A 24,376-nucleotide genomic window follows, 5' to 3' on the forward strand; every position below is an offset into this window, starting at 1 on the left:
TTACATAATTTAAAAGACATAAGCGAATAGCCAGCGGAGGCTATTTTGGTTTATGTATAAAAATTATGTGTCACGTTGTTTGTCTGCGATGGACTCCTAAACTACTGTACCGATTGCAAATTTGATTTACACATTGTGTGCAATTTGATCCAACTTGAAAGATAGGATAGCTTTCAACTTAATTTATAGTCACAATATTGTTTTATTCAAGAACCTTAGCCACAGCAATGCGTGGCCAGATCTGCTAGTATCGACATAAATTATAATATATATCTAAATATCTATATATAACTCAAAGGTGACTGCTGACTGACATAGTGATCTATCAACGCACAATCCAAACCACTGGACAGATCGGGCTGAAATTTGGCATGCAGGTAGATGTTATGACGTAGGCATCCACTAAGAAAGAATTTTGATTAATTCTACCACCAAGGAGATAAAATAGGGGATGAAAGTTTGTATGAAACTTTGACAATTTTAAACCGATCGGGCTGAGACTTTGCATGCATAAAGCGTAATGACGTAGACATCCCCTAGGCCCTAATTTTTTACACACGCTAAACAAAAGTAGTCACAAAATCTATACCTAATTAATAATACTTCTTAACGCGAGCGAAGTCGCGGGAACAACTAGTATTATATAAAATTACACTAATAGTAATAAATTCTTGGAGAATTTGTCACGATGGGTTAACTGACCTCACCACATGGTCCTATATATATTTGTTGTACATGCGACTTGATCTTTTCTCTGTAAAAGGTACACGATATCATTGTTAAGAACCAGTATTTAATTTTTTTATATCATAGACAAATAAGCTTGTGGCTCACCTGATGGTAAGTGATTACCGCCGCCCATGAGCACCCAGAACCAGAAGAAGAAGCGTAACGTGCTTTGGCGGAGCCCCGTATAAAAATTTATTTGGAGGCCCATACGAAGGAGTTCTTCTCATCTCTTAATCATTCCGAACTGACGGTAGATTTGACATATCATAAGAGTCTGTAATAGACCTACATGAATAAAAATATTTTGAATTTGAATTTGAATTTGAAAAAAAAATTGGGCCGTTAATTTTTGCTTACGCACGTTGGGTATAATTGATACTGCAGATATGGCGGTAGCTACGGCCCTGGTTGCAATATCGTATCCGTTCTGAAATACTGCCGGAAGGTAGTGGAACGTGATTATGTATTTAATAAAACACAGTTATTGCATAAACATATTTTTCTCAACTCAGTGGTACATACTACATAATTTTATCACTAAAACAATATGTACACATATGAAACAATATCAATCACTATACTTGATATTTTTGCTGTGACTAGTCGCTGTATTTCACTAAAAATGTGCGGATGTATCGATACAACGACAAACGGTTAAACATAAAAATAATAGCCGGAAAGTAAATTATATATATATATACAAATATTTAATTTTTAGTTTGTTGGCATATATTATACCGTTATACAACTACAACCTAAAATTAAAAAGCTTAAAAAATATAATACAATAACTAAAATATATTATTAAAAGGGGTCCCTTTAGGCAACGTTCCGAAGATACTGGCAGCGTTCCCTCTTTGAATGGATAGACTAATTCTTTGTCCGAGGTAGCTGCCAGCTCTTCGGTCTTCTGTGATGTTATTAAGTATATATCATCATCACCATCTGAGCAAGGAAGACGTCCACTGCTGAACAAAGGCCTCCCCCAAAGATCCCCACGACTCCATATTATTAAGTATATATAATCATAATCATCTCAGGACAATACACACAGAGCCATCTAGACCCAAGTTAAGCTAGCTAGAGCTTGTGTTATGGGTACTAGATAACTGATACATATACATAGATATTTTTTTTGTAAATATATACATATTATACATATAAAACACCCAGACCGATACAAACAATCATACTCATGAATACAAATGTTTGTGCCGTGCGAGGAATCGAACCCGCGACCATCGGTCGTAAAGCGGTGTGCTTGACCGCTAGACCACCGAGGTCGTCATATTAATATATACTATTACTTGTATTAACACTGGGCACCCTTCCATTTCTTTACGTCGTCACACAACTTAGATTTAAAGTCTACGTAACAACAAAAATCTGCATATCTTGACAAGCTGAAGAGGAAACGCCACTACACATCCTATGTGGTCCCACTCATGCATAAATGAATTGTCTCCTTCGGAAAGTATACACTCCATCCTGAGGAGATTAAAACCATCGCTCCTAAGAATATCCTTTAATTCTTGTCCCTGACGAGTCTAGGTAGAGATCTCTGGAAAAAGGGCGAGCACAATAGATCTATGTAGGTCGCAGTGCTAAAGGTTCAAGCATATAACAAAAGCCCACCCACCCACGCACCCACCCAAAAAAAAAAAAACAACAAAATAATTGGACAGTTTAAAACAATTCAGCCGTATACTCACTACAAATATACTAGAAGGAACAAATATCTCATCACATCACACATAATGATATAGTGATGAAGTGATACCCATCACGCTACAAATTAAACGATTATTAATAATAATAATATTATACATTTATTTAGCCAACATTGTTAACATTAGCATACATACATATACATACACGCAGCCACTCCAACATAGTAAAATAATAATTAAAAACCAATATGCTACTATAAAATATTTGCTACGGACCCCGCTGATATTGCTGCAGGCGACGCTACAACGCTGATTTTAAGACGACGACTTAGGGTAAATAATATCACGCAAAAGAAATATTTCTTTATATAACACCATCGTTTTATCGATACATCCGTAACTTAACAATAACTAGCCGTCTTGAAAAACAATAAACTCAGTGTTCGTCTAACAAACTCAGCACTAGCTTTTAACACTAACACCTTTCAAAATTACATCATTTTCTGAGTTACACGATGGCCGGGGGAGAAATATGCCTATTCTTACTGATGATTATAATATTAACTTAAAATCAGATAAAAACTCACGCTAGTTTGAGAGTCAAGACTGCATATTTATGAATGTTTATATAAATAAATATTATAATTGACCAGCGTACATGTCAATAGTTGTTCATGCACGGGATTATCATTTAATGTTATGCAAAGACACCTATATAAATATACATTGTAAGTGAACTGGATTAGAAAAAAAAAGAAATTCAATTGAGTTTCTTGCCAGTTCTTCTCAATTGGATCTATATACTGAACTGAACGGAAGGAAAAAACTGTAATACAAAAAAAAAATACATTCATAAGCGGATAAAATGACCTACTTTAATAAATTATTTTAAAATTTAAATTTTATTATTATTATTATAGCAGTCATTTGGTTTCAAAAATAGTTAATAGGTTAACCGAAAATATGCTGAGTTATGAAAATTGGTAATATAGACTGGTCAGTGATCTGTAACCGTCGCCTATATACTTGAACTGCACTACGGACATCACGTTATCATGTGACGCTCGTGATACCCATGCGTTACCATTCTGGACATTAAATTATCCAGATTTGCCCTGGTAGACCTTGTACAACTATTTCAGCCGCCAAGCTTGTTTTGTAAGGTGTTGTGGTTGTAGGGTGCAGATTAGGCAGTGAAATTACTGGATGTCCTGGTCTTCTGTAATAGCCATGCATCAGTAGTATCACGAGTGTCACATGATAACGTGATGTCCGTAGTGCTGTACATGTATATAAGCGACGGTTACCACTTACCATCAGGTGGGACGTCAGCTTGTTTACGTACAATTACATAAAAAAACCTATCCGATTTCCTTCCAACATCTAATATTAAATAAAATTTCTCTCCCCCATATCCAGGTACAGCCTTATTAGTAAAATTATCTAAACATACGCCTAACTCCATTTTAGGCCAAACTCTAAGTCAAGCATACGTGATATATCTAGCTAAACATAATATCTATTTTCAACTTTACATTTACGCAATAAGACTTATTGATTATTCGGTAACTCAATGACCACATTACAATATTTGCTTTAATAACCTATTTAATAAATAACTCAAAAAACGCAGTTTCTATGTTCATTGAAATGATTGAGTTTTATTGAGAAAATGCTAAGTTATTTATTTAATAATTGGGTTAGTACCTAATTATTAAATAAACAAATAATTTATATTTTTATCCAACATAAAACTCAGGGATTGTTAAATACGAAAATTAAAATATAAATACATAGGTTGTTGGTAGGTAACTGTGTTAATTGTAATTACTGAGAATTATTGATAATTTACTGAGTTTCAGTTATTTAATATATAATTATATGATTACCTAATTATTCAATAAATAACTCAAGAAACTCAGTATATTCTATACCTTTCCAACACAAAATTCAGTGATTGTTGTACACGAAAATTACAATACCAAAACATAATTATGTTATTTAAAATTATTGAGATTTATAAGAGTTTAAATTTCTTTATGTATTCAACATAAAACTCAGTGACTGTTGTACAAGAAAATTACAGTAGAAAAATATAACCGTGTTAATTGTAATTATTCCGATTTATACAGAGATTACAATTTCTATATCTTCCTAACATAAAACTCAGTGATTGTTGTACATGAGAATTACAATACGAAAACATAACTGTCTTAATTGAAATTTTGATTATTGGTCTAATGTTATTGTTTAAAAATACTTGATAAATATAATTTTACCACACAAAATTAACTTATGTTATAAAACAACGTATACAATTATTTTCAAAACTGTTTTCAATATTATTAATTTACATGTTCAATATAAAATGTATATAACTCAATAACAAAGTTTTTCATTTTGATTTGTGTCATATTAAACATTACATGCTAAAATCGCGTTATTTATTTAGATCTATCATTTCTATTACCATCCTATTAGAAATATAATAATATTTAAATTATATTATAATAAATAATTGCATTATTTTTAGTTCTATCATTTCTATTGCACGCTATTTAAATAAAATTAATATAAAAATTAGTAATAAATAAAGCTTTTAATTATCTATTGAATTCAATATTTACTACATTTAAATTAAAAATAATAAATAATTGCATTATTTTGAGTTCTATCATTTCTATTGCAAGCAATTTAAATAAAATTGATTCTAAAATTAAAATAAATAAAGCTTTTATTTATTTATTGAATTAAATATAATAACATTTAAATACAAATAATAATTAATTGCATTATATTTAGCTTAATTTCTATTGCACGACATTAAAACAAAATTATAATAATTAATAAATAAATCTTTTATTAAATACGTTAATTAAGTAAATAACTAAATAAAAACGTGTTTACATTTATAAAGTGATACTAACTTAATTATGTAAGTCACAAGTGCGTCGAACATACAAGTGTAAAGGTGGTTCATTATTGCCATTTTTTATATCCGATTGTATACTTCAGCTCGAATAGTAATACAATAAAATCCTTTGAAAAAAACTCAGCGCTGAGTTTTTGTTTTTTCCTTCGAATACAATAAAAAAATAACAAATTAAACAAGCTCATTTCAAAAGCCTCAAGAGCTGAGTTTCTTGTTATTTCATCTTGACTGAAACTATTCAGAATTGACGCTAGATTTGAAATATCAAAGCAGACTGACATAAACCTATATTGTTTCTATTTGATTTGATATATTTGTTAATTTTTATTTAATTGATTTTTAAAAAGGTATTTATAATTTATGATACTTTAATTCGAGCGGAGGTGTATTATATCTGTATTTTGAAATTTGGTCTCTAATGTTAAAGCTGGAAAGTAGATTTCTTAAATTAATTAATGAACTGCTCTAAAATGCAATTTTGTCAAATCGACTTTAAACTCAGTACAATTACAGTAGATTTTCCGATGTCAGAATACAAATTCTATATATTTAGCTTTAAATAACAATTTATACTATGTAACAAATTGTTTTTTATTGGAATTTGAACTCTGAAGTTATAATTATAAAGTCAAATATTGAAAATCCTTAATGAACTCAATTTAGACAAAAAAGATATTTAACCAAATCGACTTTAAACTACTGTATTTACAGGGGCGGATCGTGAATCTGTGGGGCCCAGAGCTAAATCTACTTAGGGGCCTGCCTAATTACATTACTCAACTGAAAAAATACATGACCAAAAACAAGCGACCAGAAATTCCCCGTTCCTTTCGATAGACGTGCACTTACATGGGTTGATTGATCTCAGAGTTGCCAACCTTATAATAGGTTTTTAACATTCTAGATATTTTATATATTCTAAATATCGTTTTAGTTGGGATTGGGGGCACTTTGTATCCTCAGGGCCCTGGGCTATAGCCCAAAAATTCCTTAGGAAGATCCGCCCCTGTGTACTTAACACAATTATAAAACAATTTTTAATTACCACAGAGAAGTTTTAACATTTCCAAATCTATGGAATCGCCTTCTAGTTTTATATTTTTTCTGAACTGTAAACAAAGTCAGAATGTATATACTAGTATAGTTATACATTATTTATAAAAAAAAATTAATGACTAGCTTCAATGAGACGCCATGTTGCTAAATATGTTAATTGTAAATATTTATAAATTAAAAAAACCAACGAACCACTCTCTCAGAAAAAAATCTCTAACAAATTGCAGCTAATGAGCATCTTGATCACGTTAGCTTTGAAACGAAATAAATCGCATCATAATTGCTCCATTCGTTTACTAGCAACGATGCTACACTCATAGATTTGTATGGCAAGGGGTCGATATTTGTATGGCAAGGGGTGGACGTTTGTATGGCAAAGGGTCGATATTTGTATGGCAAGGTGTTAACATTTGTATGGCAAGGAGTCAACATTTGTATGGCAAGAAGTCAATTTATATTGGCATTTCCGTTATATAAAAAAAATGACGCGATCGGAGGTCTAGCGGTTTAGTATATCACTTTAAGCAGCTTTACGTCGGTTTTCGCAAGTCCGATTCCTCGTAACATACATTTGTATTTGAATGTATGATTGTTTGTATCAATCTGGGTGTTTTCTATGTATATTATGTATGTATTCACCCATTAAATTTAAGTACTTATATCAGTTGTCTTTGTCCCAATTTGTGTCCCGGGTCCCAACAAGCTGCCCTTCATGAAGGAGGACTACTGCCCGAAAGGTGTGGTGTATCGGCGCTACCGTGGCAGATTGCCGCCATGAGTGTAGTGAGCACACAAACAATATTTAGTTTTAAAATATTTCATATGTATGTTAGTCTATAAACTATTTATAATACGGGCCTAGTTGCCTGAAATAAATAGTAATAATACAAGCTGTGCTTAGCTTGGGACTAGATGGCGCTGTGTGAATTGTTCTCGGTTAATTATAAATATATAAAAAGAAAAATGTAGCCCCAAATCTACACTCATAAGGAATCCATACCCAGCAGTTTCTATGACGACGAGACCACTTAATATTAACCTGCAGTTCTGACAGTCTACCGCCTAATGCCTATATTACAGTAAAAAAAAACAAATTTTGTTTATGCATCACAAATTTTAAATGCCACTACAATAATTGTTGCTAAAAACAACATTGAATCGTGCCAAATTTGTGTGGAATGAAGAAAAAATACTGTCAAATAGCGAACCTCGTACAATTCGAAGTTGGTTATGATATACATAAATAATAAAAGCACTCAATATATCATCAATATCATACAATATCATTTTTAAAGCCTGTTCATTAGTAAGAACACCATCGAAAGCGGTATAATAAGCTTACACAACTGATAAATTAACAATACAAAGTTTGTATCACCGAAACGCAACTCAAACGTAGTAGGAACGCTAGACTGATTTAAAACCTCTCCGTTGCGTATTCGTTGCGTTCACGCTGCGTTTTCGTTGCGGTGTCACTACGTTTCCATTGCGTATTCGTTGCGTTCACGCTGCGTCTCCGCTGCGGTCTCGCTACGTTTCCGTTGCGTATCCGCTGCGTATTCTATGCGTCACCGCTGCGTTTCACCTCCGATTGTGTCTAGGTTTACACGTATTGTTATTGGGGTATGCTATTTTATGCTAGTATCTATAATAATTAGGTTTGAATGGGCCGACTTTGTTGAGACCTAAATATTTAGCTTGTTCGTCGGTCAACTCTGTTAGGTGAGCATCAAACGTGGGTAGGTGCAAGCTAGCGACGTATTCGTCCATTTTCTTTGGTAATAAGTAGACATCGGCCTGAAATAAAAAAAAATGCAGCAAAATCGGTTAACTAATTCTTATTTAGCTGGTACGGTTCATGATCATCATCTGCTTCTTCCTTATCCCATTTATTTGGGTCGGCGTAATGTTTTTCTCTTCCATTCATCTCTGTTCGCAGTCATCTCGTTATTCACTCCCTTTCTTACCATATCATCTCTCATACAGTCCATCCATTTCTTTTTCGGTCTTCCTCTGCTCTTATAACCATCCACATTCATATGTAACACCTTCCTTAAAATATTATCTCCATTCCTATACATTTCATGCCCATACCACGGCAGACGATTAAGTTTTTTAGTTTATTTCAACTCTATTGTTTCTATTTGGGGATGGGCTGTAACTAAATTACGTTAGTTATTTTTAAATGTACAGCGTAAATTTATTATCTATAATGATATTATAAAGAGGTGAAGTTTGTATGTTTGTTTCTTTAGGGTTATCTTTGGTATTGCTGATCCGATTTTAAACGTTTTCTAAATTTTACGGTTAGAAATATATATTATAAATAGAAACTTTCATCCCAATTTTATTTTACCCCCTTAAGGGTAACATTTTTACAAAATTAGCATGTCATATTTATTTATATTGAATGAAGAGCCTAAAAAATAATTTTCAACTTCTAGCTTTAAAAATAACGATACTTCCGTACAACCCTTCATCTCCCCTATCAACCCATTACAACCCTTTTTTCGCATTAAACAGTAGCCTATGTCCTTTCTTACGATCTAGACTATCTAAACTGAACCAAAATGCACCAAATCAAATTAAATTTGGTACACCCCAAATTCATTTTATTCGGTTCAGTAGATTTGGCGTAAAAGCGAGACAGACAGACAGAGTTCCTTTCGCAATTATAATATTTATTATAATAGTAAGGATTTGCGTATTTATATTGAGAAGCAACAATGAGAATGTATGTTTCTCACCTTGTACCGATGCTGCGGTGCGTTGTACAACTCTATGAGTGCTAACGCCTGCGTGGCCGCCGTCACCGACACTGAGAATATGTATTGAGAATAACGATGAGAATGTATGTTTCTCACCTTGTACCGATGCTGCGGTGCGTTGTACAACTCTATGAGTGCTAACGCCTGCGTGGCCGCCGTCACCGACACCACGAACGACGGCAGTGACGAGCAACACAGGTTGGCGAGCCGGCCCTCCGCCAGCAGGACGATACGTTTACCGTTAGGCCAGATTATATGGTCCACCTGTGAATTAAGTTGAATTCAATTATATTTACAAACATTATAAAGGTCTGATTTTGTTATTACTTTATGTTTTACTAACATTAGTTATAGAAAAATTGTATTACTAACAAAATGGCTTAATTTATTAATTAATAAATTAGTTTTATTAATTAATAAATTAATAAATAATCTTAAGGAGAATGGAAGATAATAAACCGAATGGTCACGTCATAACACTAATATGAAAAACAGCAGTTAATACTACTTCGTTAAACAGTTCATTGTTTTGTGAAAATGGTTTAATTTCATAAGACTTTGGTTTATCGGGATTACTCTAACTGCTGTTCTCTTCACCGGATATTAGGGGGCGAGTGTAGATGGCACTCCAAACCAAAACAAGGACTTATGGAGCGGCTGAAGACCAACTTCTGCTCCCGTGTAACGGATATGACTTTAGTCTGAGGGCACCGCTGGGGGTTCGAACCTCGGGTCAGGCAGTCGTAATATCGATCCCCGTTTGTATCGGACGGGGGATCAATCGGAGAGGGATGATAACAATCGTACGACACTGTGTATATGTATGTAAATGTAAGAAAACATCGTTAGCGCGTTTCAGGCTGACCTGGCTGCGCACGCGCTCCCACAGCAGGTCGGGCGTGCGCAGGGCGTGGACGTCGACCTCGGTGTTGCTGTGTCCCATGTTGCAGACCACGCAGCCGTTCTTCATCCGCTCCATGTGCTCGCGGGTCACCACGCCCTTGTTACCTGTAGCTGTTATCACTATGTCCACTTGTCTTATCACCTGAACAAAAAGCAAATAATTGAGGCCGTCTCGGTCCTGTAGTTTACTACGCTGAATCACGCCCAAGAGGTCGCGAGGTCAAATCTGATTCTGATCGACACACGTATCAGAGAGTCGGAAGAATCACCCCATTTTTTTTTATATACAAGTATCTATATATATATTCATTTAGTGAGAACCTTTAAATTTTAAATTACAAATGTCTTTAATAAAACCTATTAACCCAATTAAATTTATGAATTTATTTGCATTAAGAGATCAGCGTTTGGGCATTACAGTCCAGACACAAAGCCGAGTGGAATCCAACTTGATCGCAGCTGTATTTTTAAAATAATTAATTATAATATGTTGTAGGATTGTTTTGTATGCGCCAATTAAATATATTAATATACATATATATATGTATGTATGTGTTCACAATCTCACCTCGTTTAATTTAACCACCCTAAAACCGTCCATGGCGGCCTGCAACGCGCATATTGGGTCTATTTCTGTCACGTACACCTGTATATATATAAAAAATATATTAAAAATACAGGTGGAATGTTGTAGTTTTATTTTATATGTATATAGGTAAAAGGAAAACTATAGAAAAGTCTTGGAATGGAAAAAGACGCTGATACATATTAGGAAACTATTTAAAAGACAGAATGAAGTATAAAACAAGAATGTACTATTAAAGTATAATATATATATATATATATATATATATATAATATAGCTAGCTGTCCCGGCAAACGTTGTTTTGCATTAAAATAAAAAAAAAATTAAGGGTGGACCACCCCTAACATTTAGGGGGATGAAAAATAGATGTTGGCCGATTCTCAGACCTATTCAATACGCTCACAAAATTTCATGAGAATCGGTCCGTCAGCCGTTTCGGAGGAGTATGGGAACGAAAACTGTGACACGAGAATTTTATATATAAGATAATAAAAAATAAAACTACAATATGGAGCAATATCATGGAATCATCCATAAGGAGTGCAGAGAGGGTCAACCAAATGTGATTTTAATATCAAAATGTCATTCAATAATGATTATTTAAAAAAAAACGTTCACTTACCACACAACCAAGCGCTTTCAGCGCTTGACAGCAGCCCTTCCCAACTTCGCCGTACCCACATACGACCGACTGTTTGCCGCCAAACATCAAGTCTGTACTGCGCTTTAAAGCATCTATTATGCTTTCCCTGTTAATTAAAAATGATTATATTAATTCGCGAAACAAAACCTTTGTAGCCCTTTTGCGAAAATGCGCGACCGGAGCTGTATGAAACGCACACTTATAGTTTGAAATAGAAATAGAAATAGAAATAATCTTTATTCAAATAAACTCATTACAAGCACTTTTGAATAGTCATATTTTGATTCTACCACTCATTCGGAATGCAGATTCATCACAAGAACAATGAGCAAGAAACTTGTGTGTTGCTCTTTTTAATAGATTTTTTTTTATATAAATAAGTACAGTATAACAAGTAAGAGGCATGCGATAATCAACATAGAAGTCGCTACGCACTTACGCAGTTCATATAGAAGTGCACCGATAGAAACAATCATACTCATGAATATAAGTCTGCACTGTGCGAATCGAACCGGCGACCATCGGATGTAGAGCATCGTAGTAAACTGCTAGACCAGCGAGGCGAGAGACTATAGCATGGGGTTTTCAAGATTTCTTAAGGGTATATTAAGGTTTCTTAAGGGTCGGCAACGCGCACGTGATCTTCCTGATGTCTCAGGCGTCCATAGGCTACGGTAACCGTTTACCATTACACGGGCCGTATGCTTGATTGCCACCATCATAGTATAAAAAAATAATATTTATTAAACACACACGTGACACCCCTATAGATTGATGCGTCCATAGGCTACGGTAACCATTTACCATTAGACGGGCCGTATGCTTGTCTGCCACCATTATAGTATAAAAAAACAATTATTAAGGGCAACGCGCATATAACCCTGGTGTTGCACGCGTCTATAGACTACGCAAACAGTTTTCCATCAAATTGGCCAAAAGCTTGTTTTCCAACGTCGTAGTATAAAAAAAATATAACTCACCGACACGAGTAGAGGTTGTCGAATTTAGTTTTGGTGACGGAGTCGTTCACGTTCATCGCCGGCACGCACAGCTTCCCCGCCTTACTCAGCTGATATAATCTATGCACGCCGGTCACACTCTCCTCTACTATACCTGGGTACGAGCGAGACAACAATACTGTAGTCACCTGCACTATAGGCATCAGATCAAAATATCTTTATTCATATAGCTTTATTTACAATAAACTTAACAAAATGTCAATACTATGGGTGCGAGCGAGACAACAATACTGTCACATGCACTATATGCATCAGATCAAAATATCTTCATTCACGTAGATCTATTACAGACTTATGATATGTCATATCTACTACTGTCAGTTCGGAGTGCTTTTGAGCTAAGAACCGATTGAAGAATAATTTATAAATATATTTTAGACTATCTTTTGACATATACATTAAAGTCGCTAATACAAAATAGGGGTTGGTGATAGAAGGGCGAAAATTTTGTATGTATTTTTTAATTCTAAATCATAATGAAATAAAAATAAAACATTGTCGAAAAAATAAAAAAACACTATTTAGCAAAAACAGATGCTGGCCGATTCTCAGACTTACTGAATATGCATATAAAATTTCATAAGAAACGGCCAAGGCGTTTCGGACGAGTATGATATGACTCGCCACGGCTTCGCGATGGTGTATATGTATTATATATATAAACCGTCCTCTTGAATCACTCTATCAATAAAAAAAATCGCTTCAAAATCCGTTGCGTAGTTTTAAAGATTTAAGCATACATAGGGACAGACAGCGACAGCGACTTTATTTTATACTATGTAATGACGATGTACCTTTGATGTGTTTGAATGCAGCGGCGTGTTTCTTCAGCATGAGGTGCGTGGCGTCCCCGCCGTCGTCCAGGATCATGTTGGGCTGCCAGCCGGCTGCGGGTGAGCAGCACTGGTCGATGCACCACCAGAATGCTTCCTCGCTCTCACCGCGCCACGCGAATATTGCGAACCCTGAGTTTAGGGGAAAAGGGGATTGTTAGTAATGTGGACTGATGATCTTATTGCTAGCAATGTACCATGTCAGGTTCACCTCCACGCGGTTCCCCCTGGAAACCATCCTGATAAATTCTTGGGGAATTTGTCACGATGGGCTACCTGACCTGAGCTCATGCTCATCTTATCATCCTACACTGGTGCCCAGCCAGCGTAAACCGTTAGCGCAGGCGAGAGCACCATTCCATTATCATTAAAAAAAACCCTGAGTATAAATTAGACCTACTGAGTTATATAATAATAACTAGCTAACGTCGCAAACTTATTTATAAATATACTAAAATTAATTATCGACCTTCGGGAATACACAATTATTATATTACTAATATATGAATGTTGTATTACACTAACAATAAAAGAACATACACACAAAAAACCAAAAGATTGAAAATTAAAAGCAAGTATAAAAGATTGTCTTATCACTAAGTAAAAGTAAAGGATATAAAAGATTAAATACCAATTAAAAAAACTACTAGTATTTTTCTAAGGTTTACTTTATAGCTCAACATATATATAGTTGAGCCTAAAAGTTGTAAATTTAACAACACATTCCATTAAAATTACATCCTAATTTCAACGAATTTTACTTGAAATCTTAACATACAAAATATAATAAAAAAAAAAAAAATTAAAGTGTCTGTTTGTAATTAACAGGTTTTCAATAGATGCATATGAAAGTATATACCGTACGTAACTACAAAAATGTAACGTACATGCATCAAAAAAATTTTTTTTTATTACATATATATATTTGAGATATTTTATATAAAAAGTTGCTGATCCATTTTTATAAAACTTCGCTCGCGTTTATTTATCCTCTTAGGGTTTTCGGTTTAAAATTGACAAAGTTTCATACAAACTTTCATCCCCTATTTTATCCCCTTGAGAGTTGAATTAATCAAAATCCTTTCTTAGCGGATGCCTCCGTCATAACATCGACTTGCATGCCAAATTTCAGCCCGATCCGTCCAGTGGTTTGGGTTGTACGTTGATAGATCACTATGTCAGTCAGTCAGTCACCTTTGAGTTATATATATTTAGATATGTCATCATGATAAATTAAACAATTCATTTGTACTCGAGAGAATCCGGGGCGGGCTGCTATTGTTCGACGGTTGGGAAAAAAACATAATATTCAAAAACAGACGTTCATAAGCGGCTAAAATGTCCTATATGAATGAATGATTTCTGAATTTGAATTTGAGAACTTACCAGCATGTGCTAAGGCAGCGGCAACCTCGTTCTGGGTGCTGTATATATTGCAGGCCGCCCAGCGGACGGTGGCGCCGAGGGCGGCCAGCGTCTCGATCAGAACCGCAGTCTGTGCATTTATGTGTGTGCAACCCACTATCTGAAAAGATAAAAAATATATTTATTTATTTATTTTTGCACTAGCTGCGCCCGCGGTCTCACACGTGTTAAATTTCAATAAAATATATAGCCTATATGGTATTCTGATGCATAAGGTATATTACTGTAAAGTTTCATCAAAATCCGTTCAGTAGTTTTTGCGTGAAAGAGTAACTAACATCCATACTTATAAACTTATAAATACTTACAAATAAGATTTACTTATTTTTATATACGACTAGCTGTTCCCGCGGCTTAGTCCGCGTGGAATTTAACTTTATTTTTTGTAAAATAAAAATAGCCTAAGTTACTCCTTATTACACCAGCTACCTGCCAAAAAAAGTCCTGTCAAAATCGGTCCAGCCATTTTAGAGATTAGCCGGAACAAACATACAGACAGACAGACAGACAAAAATTGAAAAAACTGTAATTTTGGTGTATGTACCGTATTTATATTCAGATGCATGTAGTAAATAACAGTTATTTCAATATTACAAACAGACACTCCAATTTTATTTTTATGTATAGATATACAATATTTTAAGGAAGGCGTTACATATGAATGTGGATTATTGTAGGGTCAGAGGAAGACCGTAAAAGAGATGGATGGACTGTATGAAAGAGGATATGGTAAGAAAGGGAGTGAATAACGAGATGACTGCGAACAGAGATGAATGGAAGAGAAAAACATTACGCCGTTCCAAATAAATGGGATAAGGAAGAAGCCGATGATGATGAGTATATACTCATCATCATCGGCTTCTCCCTAAAACTTACTTCTTCTTAACCGTCGCCTATATAGGCGACGGTTACCGTTTACCATCTGGGTTGTCACCATTCCAAATACAATACTTTAAAAAAAATGCGTTACCTTGGCATCCTTCAGGGGTTTATCTTCCTTGGCCCTGGCCCTCAGAGCCATTATTCCTGGCATCTCCTGCTCGGCTATCTCTATCTCTCTCCTACCGAATGCGTGCTGCTCCACGTTACGAACACAGTACGGGGGGTTGGGTTGGCCAGCTGCGATCGACTTCTCGTGGGGTTGTACACCTTCATCCTCTTCTGATGATGACCCTGAAACATTTTTCCTGCATATATTTATGATGCAAAAACAATAACCTTGGACAATTAACACAGCGGTATCTAAGCAGAGCTTGTGTTATGAGTACAGGGATGAAACAAAAATAACTCTGGTTAGATAGTGCTGTGTTAATTGTCCAGAGCTTATGTTATGGGTACTGGACAACTGGAATACAGGGGCGTGGCTACCGCTGTATCTGCCATATCAATTATACGGGGCCCCGGGCCACGGGGGTCCCCAACGTGCGTAAGCAAAAATTAACTTCCCAAATTTCCCACTTCCCAGAGTGATACAAACAATCATACTCATAAATACAAATATTTGCACCGTGCGAGGAATCGAACCCGCGAACATCGGAAGTAAAGCGGTGTGCTAAACCGCTAGACCACCGAGACAGTCATCATTAGTAATATTACTAATATTATTTAGGGGGGAAGGGAATTGTTAGTAATATGTACTCATTGCTAGCAATGTACCATGTCAGGTTGACCTCCACGCGGTTCCCCCTGGAAACCATCGTGATAAATTCCCGGTGAACTTATCACGATGGGCTAACTGACCTGACTTCATGTTCATCATATCATCTTCCACTGGTGCCAGCGTAAACCGTTAGCGCAGGCGGGTGCATCATTCCATTATCATCCATAAAAAAAACACAAAAGTTTGTGAGTATGGATGGATGGATTGTTACTCCTTCACGCAATAAGTGGTCCTGGTCCCCACCGACTTGCTGCCCACCTTCATGAAAGAGGACTACTGGCCGAAAGGTGTGGTGTATCGGCGCTACCGTGGCAGATTGCCGTCTTCAGTGCCGTGATCACACAGACAATATCGTTGTATTGGTTTTTAAATATTATATTATATGTATGTTAGTCTATAAGGTATTTATAATATGGGCCTAGTTGCCTGAAATAAATGAATAAATAAATTAAATAAATACTGAACGGATTTTGACGAAACTTTACAGTAATATAGCTTATATATGATAATAACATATAAGCTATATTTTATCGTAATTTAACGCGAGTGAAACCGCGGGCTACTCAAACTTTCGCTCTTATTTATTTACTAGCTGTAGTAAATAAATAAATGCGAAAGTTTGTGAGTATAGATGACTGTTTGTTACTCTTTCACGCATTAACTACTGAACGGATTTTGACGAAACTTTACAGTAATATAGCTTATACATGTAAGAAGCACTTATTAAGACAGACGACTGAGGCTTTGAAGCCGGCTACCGCAAGGGAAACCCCAAGTAGCGCCCGTGACTTGTGACACGGGTGTAGGTTTAAAAGGCCCTTTTAGAATGCATTAACACTCACCTTCACTACTTGCAGCATCCCCCCAGGCCCAACTAAGACCGGGATAAACCCATTGCTAATACAATTCACTTTAATATCCAAAACACAACTGGCACGCTCTGCATTCGTCGACTGAATGCCGCGGCTCACGCAACGAAAGAGGATTATTCAACTACCGACCTCCGTATTTATAGACCAAAGTCAGTGTAGTACACAACAAACACACAAACTTTCGCTCTTATTTATTTACTAGCTGTAGTAAATAAATAAATGCGAAAGTTTGTGAGTATAGATGACTGTTTGTTACTCTTTCACGCATTAACTACTGAACGGATTTTATATAAATGTCAAAATATATATAAATTTGAAGTAAATAAGTACTCATAAGTAATGCAGACGTTTATGCACGGATCTGCGAGTCATAATTTGTTTCAATATATACAATGATGTGGTTTTATATAAAGGCCCTTTCAATTTGTAATTTAGTAAATGACAAAAACTTAACTCACAACTAGACATCGACGCTTTACAAATAAACCAATGTTGATTTTTAAATGACACGAGATTTTCGTGTCAAGATAGTGAAAAAAATGCGCAGTTTGCTGACTTCTACGCATCATATTGCATGCATGCATATTGCATCTCTGTGCATTTTCTACCGCATATATCACGGGGAGTGTTCTGAGGAATTGTTCGGATTAATACCAGCTGCTGAGTTTCACCACGGTACCACCCGCCAGAAACTGAAATACCATCCTGATCATCTGGATGAATGGCGGTCTTCCACAGTACGGTTTTCTAGAAACTTTTTGCCTCGCACAACCACATTGTGGAATCACCTTCCAGCAATGGTATTTCCGAACCGATACGATATTGAAACCTTCAAGAAAAGAGCTTATTCCTTTTTAAAAGGCCGACAACGTACTTGCAATTCCCCTGGTGTTGCGGGTGCTCATGGGGGGCGGTAATCACTTACCATCAGGTGAGCCGCACAATCAATTACCATCAATAGCCGCTCGTTTGTCCCCTATGTTATAAAAAAGCTTCTATTTGATGTATGGTTGACTGGTATAGAACTAGGGTTGCCAACCTCATCCAAAGAGGAAGGAAGGAGATGGTTAGTAATCTGGATTAATAACCCTATTTTTTTGTATATTATAATGAAATGGTGCACCCGGCTGTTAGCGCAGGCGGGTGCGGGTTTTACGCTAGCAGGGCACCAGTGGAGGATGATAATATGAACATGAGGTCAGGTCAGTTAGCCCATCGTGATAAATTCACCAGGAATTTACCACGATGGTTTCTAGGAGGAACCGCGTGGAGGTCAACCTGACATAGCAAGCTATGGGGTCGAGAACCCACGTTACTAACAATCCCTCGCTCCCTAATAACCCCATTACTAGCAATATAACATGTCAGCTTGATCACACGGTTCCCCCTGGAAACCTTTGAGACAAATTCCTAGTAAATTTGTCACGATGGGCTAACTGACCTGACCTCACATTCATCTTATCATCCTCCACTGGTGGCCCGCCAGCGTAGCAATGTACCATGTCAGGTTGACTTCCACGTGGTTCCATCTGGAAACCATCGTGATAAATTCCTGATGAATTTGTCATTACGGATTAACTAACCTGACGTCATGCTCATCTTATCATCCTCCACTGGTGCCCCGCCAGCGTATACCGTTAGCGCAGGCGGGTGCATCATTCCATTATCATCCATAAAAAAAATCTATTTAATTTTTGTTTGTCCTGTAATTAGTAATTTTTGTAGCTGTGACGTGGTCGTGTGGAATGAGTAGTCATGCTCACTAAAATGTCCAGACATGTGGCGGCGTGGTCGGCCGGGTCATTGGGCTCCCTAAAATATGGTCGAGCGCAGTGATAGCTGGCTCATCCGTCATACTCGTGAAACGAGTGCTGCTTGTAGGGACTGGTCTGCTCTTATCACTAACGACTGATTTAATCTTAGTGCATATTTATATTTGACCCAAAAAATTTGTGCTTGTTGGTAGTTTGTATTCACACGTTTCGACTTGTAAATGTAAACTTACAAGGATTATTTAAAAGAGCAACACACAAGTTTCTTGCTCGTTCTTCTTGTGATGAGACAGCTTTCCGAACGAGCGGTAGTTAAAAAACAAATTGTTACGACTATTCAAAAGTGCTTAAATTAAGTTTATTTGAATAAATGATTTTCTATTCTATTCTATTCTAAATTGGTGCAATGAACTTTTCATTGCACCAATTACAGGACAAAAAACAAAACAACCTATAAATAAAATAAATATATATGATCACATACAAAGTGAGTACTTACAAAAATCACTTCTTCCAGATACAATTGATTGACGTTTCTTCACTGCCTTCTCTGTCATGGTGTTCTTTAGTATACCAGATAACGTAGGCATGTAATTAGCTATATATATACACACACTAATATTATGAATAGTTGTGTTATTATTATATTAAAAATTCGTATCGGTCTGTTTGTTTGTTACCTTAAAACACAACTAAACTGCTAAACGGAGCACGAGTCGTTTTTCGTGGCCGAACAGTGAACTCTAGAGTTCCAAGCTATATCCAAAATTCCAAACTCTATTCAAAGCCTGATGATGCCTCGTTCAGAGACGAAACAAGACGCAATATGGGTGTAGACTCAATAACAGTCGGGATTTGATGGCCATTAGAGAAGATCGTAACGATAATCAAGTTTCCACACCGAATATTTGTGGTCTCACACATGCTAATTGTAGCGGAATTAAACAAAATCATATAAATCCATAGAGTAGTGAAATGGACTTCCGAAAAATAACACCTAATTCTATTATATATAAAGTCACATATAGCTGGCAGTATGTAATAATCCTCACTAATATTATAAAGGCAAAAGTAACTCTGTCTGTCTCGCCGTCACTCCAAAACTACTGAACCAATTTAATTAAAATTTCGTACACCGATATCCTAGATCCTGAGTAAGGACATTCTACTTTTTAATGCGAAAAAAGGGTTGTATAGGATAGAAAGGGAAGATGAAAGGTTTTATAGAATTATCGTAATTTTATGCGGACGAACTCGCGGGCACAGCTAGTACGAAACAAAACACAACGAGCGAGACACAAACACAGAACTGCAATGATAATCAATTCCACGTTTAACAACCATCAGTGAATGCTTATTCAACCATTTATTGCAAACACCAGCTACTTAATGGTATTATTCAGTTATGAACAATTTTGTTCTATTTATAATGTTGATAAGTAATATCATATTACTTTTTTTTTTATTAATTCACTTAATATCATCATCATTGCCTTGCCTTTATCCCATTATATGTGGTCGTCGCAGTATGTCATTCTCTTCCACTGCGCTCTATCGGTCGTCATATCTGAACATACTCTTCTTTTGTTCATATCGTCTTTCACACAATCCATCCATCTTTTCTTAGGGCGTCCCCTCCCTTTACATCGATCCACATTCATATTATACACTTTCCATAAGACATAGTCCTCGTTCCTCCGCTGTAATGTTGATAGCTAGTAATTTACTTTGGGCTGACTTACTGACCCAAACTAACTAACCAAACTACAAACTTTGGCATATAAATTCAAATCTCTACTAGCTGACCCAAACTAACTAACCAAACAACAAACTTTGGCATATAAATTCAAATCTCTACTAGCTGACCCAAACTAACTAACCAAACAACAAACTTTGGCATATAAATTCAAATGTCTATTAAAAATAGGGATTGATGGTGGAAGAAGAAAGTGCTATTATTTTGTAAATTAATATAAAACACTAGTGAACAAGTGCTATGATTTTTTGGATCCTATATTCACCTGGCGATTTACTGCATAACACCGTCCCAATATACTACGACCGTAGTAGGTCAGGTCATATCTAACTCTGTATATATGTTTGCTCTTTTATGTCATATATGCATTGCATTGACCTCTGTATATGCTACAAGTATATATCTATGTTGTATATCTTGCTAGCTTATATTTGCCAAACTGAAGAGGAAACGCCACTACACATCCTATGTGGTTGTAGCCCACTCATGCATAAACAATATCTCATTTGGAAAGTTTACACTCTATCTTGAGATAAAAATCATCGCTCCTAAGAATATCTTTCAATTACTGTTACTACAGATTAATCTATTAATGAGTGAAGCAAAAACGTTATTTGAAATTTCTTATCTACTTTGCATGCATATGACTATGCTATGACATAGGCATCCCTTAAGAAAGAATTGTGATAAATTAATGCGAGCGAAACCGCGGGCAAAAGCTAGTAGGCATATAAAACGTTTTATTTTTGCGTTTCATGTTATTACACTAGTTCTCATTATGAAGATTGCAATGGCGACGGTCACAAAGCAGTTTCCTTTGATTATGTTAGCAGTAATGTTTATACTCAAATGAAAGTAATAAGTTAATGTAATTAATATTACTAGTGGTTGCTCACTTTTTTTTCGGACTACTCTAATGCTGTTGGCCGCAGCTGGCCTTTAAGTTTTCGCTTAAATAAAGTTAGTTAGTTGGCCTTCGAGTTTCAAGGCGTTTGTGGCCCAGGTCACCAACATGCTGCTCACCTTCATGAAGGAGGACTACTGGCCGAAGGGTGTGGTGTATCGGCGCTATCGTGTTAGATTGCCGTCATCAATGCCGTGACCACACAGACAATTTCTATATATTAGTATTACAATTTTAATCCAAATGTATGTTAGTCTATAAGGTATTTATAATATGGGCCTAGTAGCCTGAAATAAATAATGAATTGGTAATCGTAAACAAACGAAAAATCTCGTTTGTTAATTGACGCCGTAGGAGCGACTGTCTCGATAGCTAGACGAGACGATACGATCGCGACACGACTAAACTAGCTTTTTTTCGGACTACTCTAACACTGTTGGCCTTTACAGCTTCACCGGACGTTAGGGGGCGAGTGCAGATGCCACTCCAAACCAAAGCAAGGACTTATAGAGCGGCTGAAGGCCAACTCCTGCCTGACGGATACGACTTTAGTCTGAGGGCACCACTAGTGGTGCTGGTTAGAACCTAGGCTCAGGCCGTCGTAATATCGATCCCCGATTGGACGGGGCGGGGGATCGATCGGAGGAGTGGTTGCCCAGTGGTTGATTTTCGACGATAATTCATTTACCGTTCAGTAAGACTATAGACAAATAATATTAAATACAAACAATATTACTCTATTCTCAATTTGACCATAGACTTTAACAATATACAACAGTATATATATATGTCAAATGCTAGTGTGTGCAATGTTTTTGTATTCATGTACTTAATGTTTTCTACATGTATAATTAAAAAAATATATAAGTTTGAATTTTATTAAGGTTTAGGGGAATTCCGTGATGATCTTGTGATGAGACAGCTTTCCGAACGAGTGGTAGATAAAAAATAAATTGTTATGACTATTCAAAAGTGCTTAAATTAAGTTTATTTGAATAAATGATTTTCTATTCTATTCTATTTTATTCTATTCTACTTACATATTTTATTATTTAATTATTCTAAATAGTATTTAATATATTCTCAATTAGACTACAGACTTCAATAATAAACAAAATAGTATAAATGCATGTGTGTGAAATAAAACTATGTATAATATATTTTTTTAATTATTATGCACAATTATGTATGTATTTTTTATGGACATTTAAAGAAATATATTAGCATTCTGCCCTCATTCTGTATATCTAAATAAAGGGGATAAAATGGGGGATGAAAGTGTGTATGAAACTTTGTCAATTTTAAACCGATCGGGCTGAGACTTTGCATGCACAAATCTACTATGTCCTAGGCATCCCCTTAGAAAGGATTTTGATTAATTCCACTCACAAGGGGATTAAATAGGGGATGAAAGTTTGCATAAATCTTCTTAGATTTTCGACTGATTGAACTGAAATTAAAGATTAGAGCTAATAAAAATATTAAAAAAAGTATTTTCATATCTTCTCTGTATAAAAGGGAGGGTTTTTGTAGGCCGCGGCATTCGGTGTTTGAGCACAGGATGTGCTGGTTACATTTTAAATTTTAAAGTGAATTGTGTTAGAGATATCGTTAAATTAATGTTATATAGTTGTTAGTTTACTATAATACATACTATTACTAGTACATAGAGTTGATATATCTTACACAATAAATATAAAGGTATTTTTATTGTTATTCTGAATATTCATTATAATTCCAATTTTTCGCACATTACTTTTATTTTTTCAAATTTTTTCGCACGGTACAAATATTTATTTTCATGAGTATGATTGTTTGTATCGGTCTGGGTATTTTCTATGTATATTATGTTTGTAGTTACAAAAAAATGTGTTAAGTAATTATATCAGTTGTTTAGCACCCATAACACAAGCTCTGCTTAGTTTGGGACTAGATGGCGCTGTGTGAACTGTCCAGAGTTATTATTATTGTTATCTATTTCTAGCTGTTCTGGCGACTTCGTCCGCATGGAATTTAACTTTATTTTTCTAAAATAAAAGTAGCCAAAGTTAATCCTTATTATATCGGCTACCTGCCAAAAAAAGTGCCGTCAAAATCGGTCCAGCCATTTCAGAGATTACCCGGAACAAACAGACAGACAGACAAAAATTGTAAAAAATGTTATTTTGGTGTATGTACTGTATTTATATTCATATGCATGTGGTAAAAAACGGTTATTTCAATATTACAAACAGACACTCCAATTTTAGTTATATGTATAGATAAAGATTATTAGGCCAAACAAACGCAAGAAAAATCCAGTACCTACGCATACAAATTAGTACCCGCCATTTTGCCTGTAAACAGGTCTAGGCAACATGCCAGCACAGTTACAGAAGTAATTCCATACGTTTATTGTCCTTCGACCTTGCATAAACCATCTCGGGGTCGAATCCACTACCCGTGAGGTCACGACGTACATTATCTCGCTAGGTCGGTGTAATGGTCGGATATAAAAATAGCGCATTTATAAACAAACATAAATTATTGAGTTCGCAGTGAATACGATTAAACGGCTGTATTGTTTCTTATGAAATGGTTGAAAATGAAATATAGTTTCAATTTTAACCTTATGAGATAGAAAGTAATAAATTCCCAAAAATTTAAATTTGAGATTCTCACTTATTACTAGGTACGTATATTTATACGTGAAGCAAAAACTTTGTACCCTCTTTTACGAAAATAGCGCCGACACAGGATTATGAAATTTCACACATTTATTGCTTATTAGAAAGAAAGAAAGAAAAATATTTTATTCAATGCAATGTAAAAAATACAATACCTACAATCATACATTATAAACAAAAAA

At 35.5% G+C, this 24,376-nt stretch overlaps 1 protein-coding gene across 3 annotated transcripts in view; it reads right to left on the reverse strand.

Annotated features, from left to right (window-relative positions):
* Nucleotides 1-6,902: 6,902 nt before the first annotated feature.
* Nucleotides 6,903-24,376, reverse strand: part of LOC131852182 (adenosylhomocysteinase-like 1) — a 35,093-nt gene continuing 17,619 nt past the window's right edge. For 2 of the 3 annotated variants that reach the window (XM_059202822.1, XM_059202825.1), the window contains exons 2-10: nucleotides 15,535-15,737; nucleotides 14,526-14,664; nucleotides 13,101-13,271; nucleotides 12,268-12,400; nucleotides 11,267-11,393; nucleotides 10,627-10,704; nucleotides 10,021-10,200; nucleotides 9,135-9,419; nucleotides 6,903-8,184 (exon numbers count right to left, since the gene is read on the reverse strand). In XM_059202822.1, coding sequence (XP_059058805.1) covers nucleotides 8,026-8,184; nucleotides 9,135-9,419; nucleotides 10,021-10,200; nucleotides 10,627-10,704; nucleotides 11,267-11,393; nucleotides 12,268-12,400; nucleotides 13,101-13,271; nucleotides 14,526-14,664; nucleotides 15,535-15,737 — 1,475 coding nt within the window. In that variant the 3' untranslated portion in view covers nucleotides 6,903-8,025. Of the gene's footprint in view, nucleotides 8,185-9,134; nucleotides 9,420-10,020; nucleotides 10,201-10,626; nucleotides 10,705-11,266; nucleotides 11,394-12,267; nucleotides 12,401-13,100; nucleotides 13,272-14,525; nucleotides 14,665-15,534; nucleotides 15,738-19,367; nucleotides 19,551-24,376 lie in introns of those variants that run through there. The other variant, XM_059202823.1, reaches the window with a different exon arrangement.

The sequence above is a fragment of the Achroia grisella genome, unplaced genomic scaffold (genome assembly GCF_030625045.1).
Source record: "Achroia grisella isolate CSIRO2021 unplaced genomic scaffold, CSIRO_AGI_Agris_v1 utg841, whole genome shotgun sequence".
Classification (NCBI taxonomy): domain Eukaryota; kingdom Metazoa; phylum Arthropoda; class Insecta; order Lepidoptera; family Pyralidae; genus Achroia; species Achroia grisella.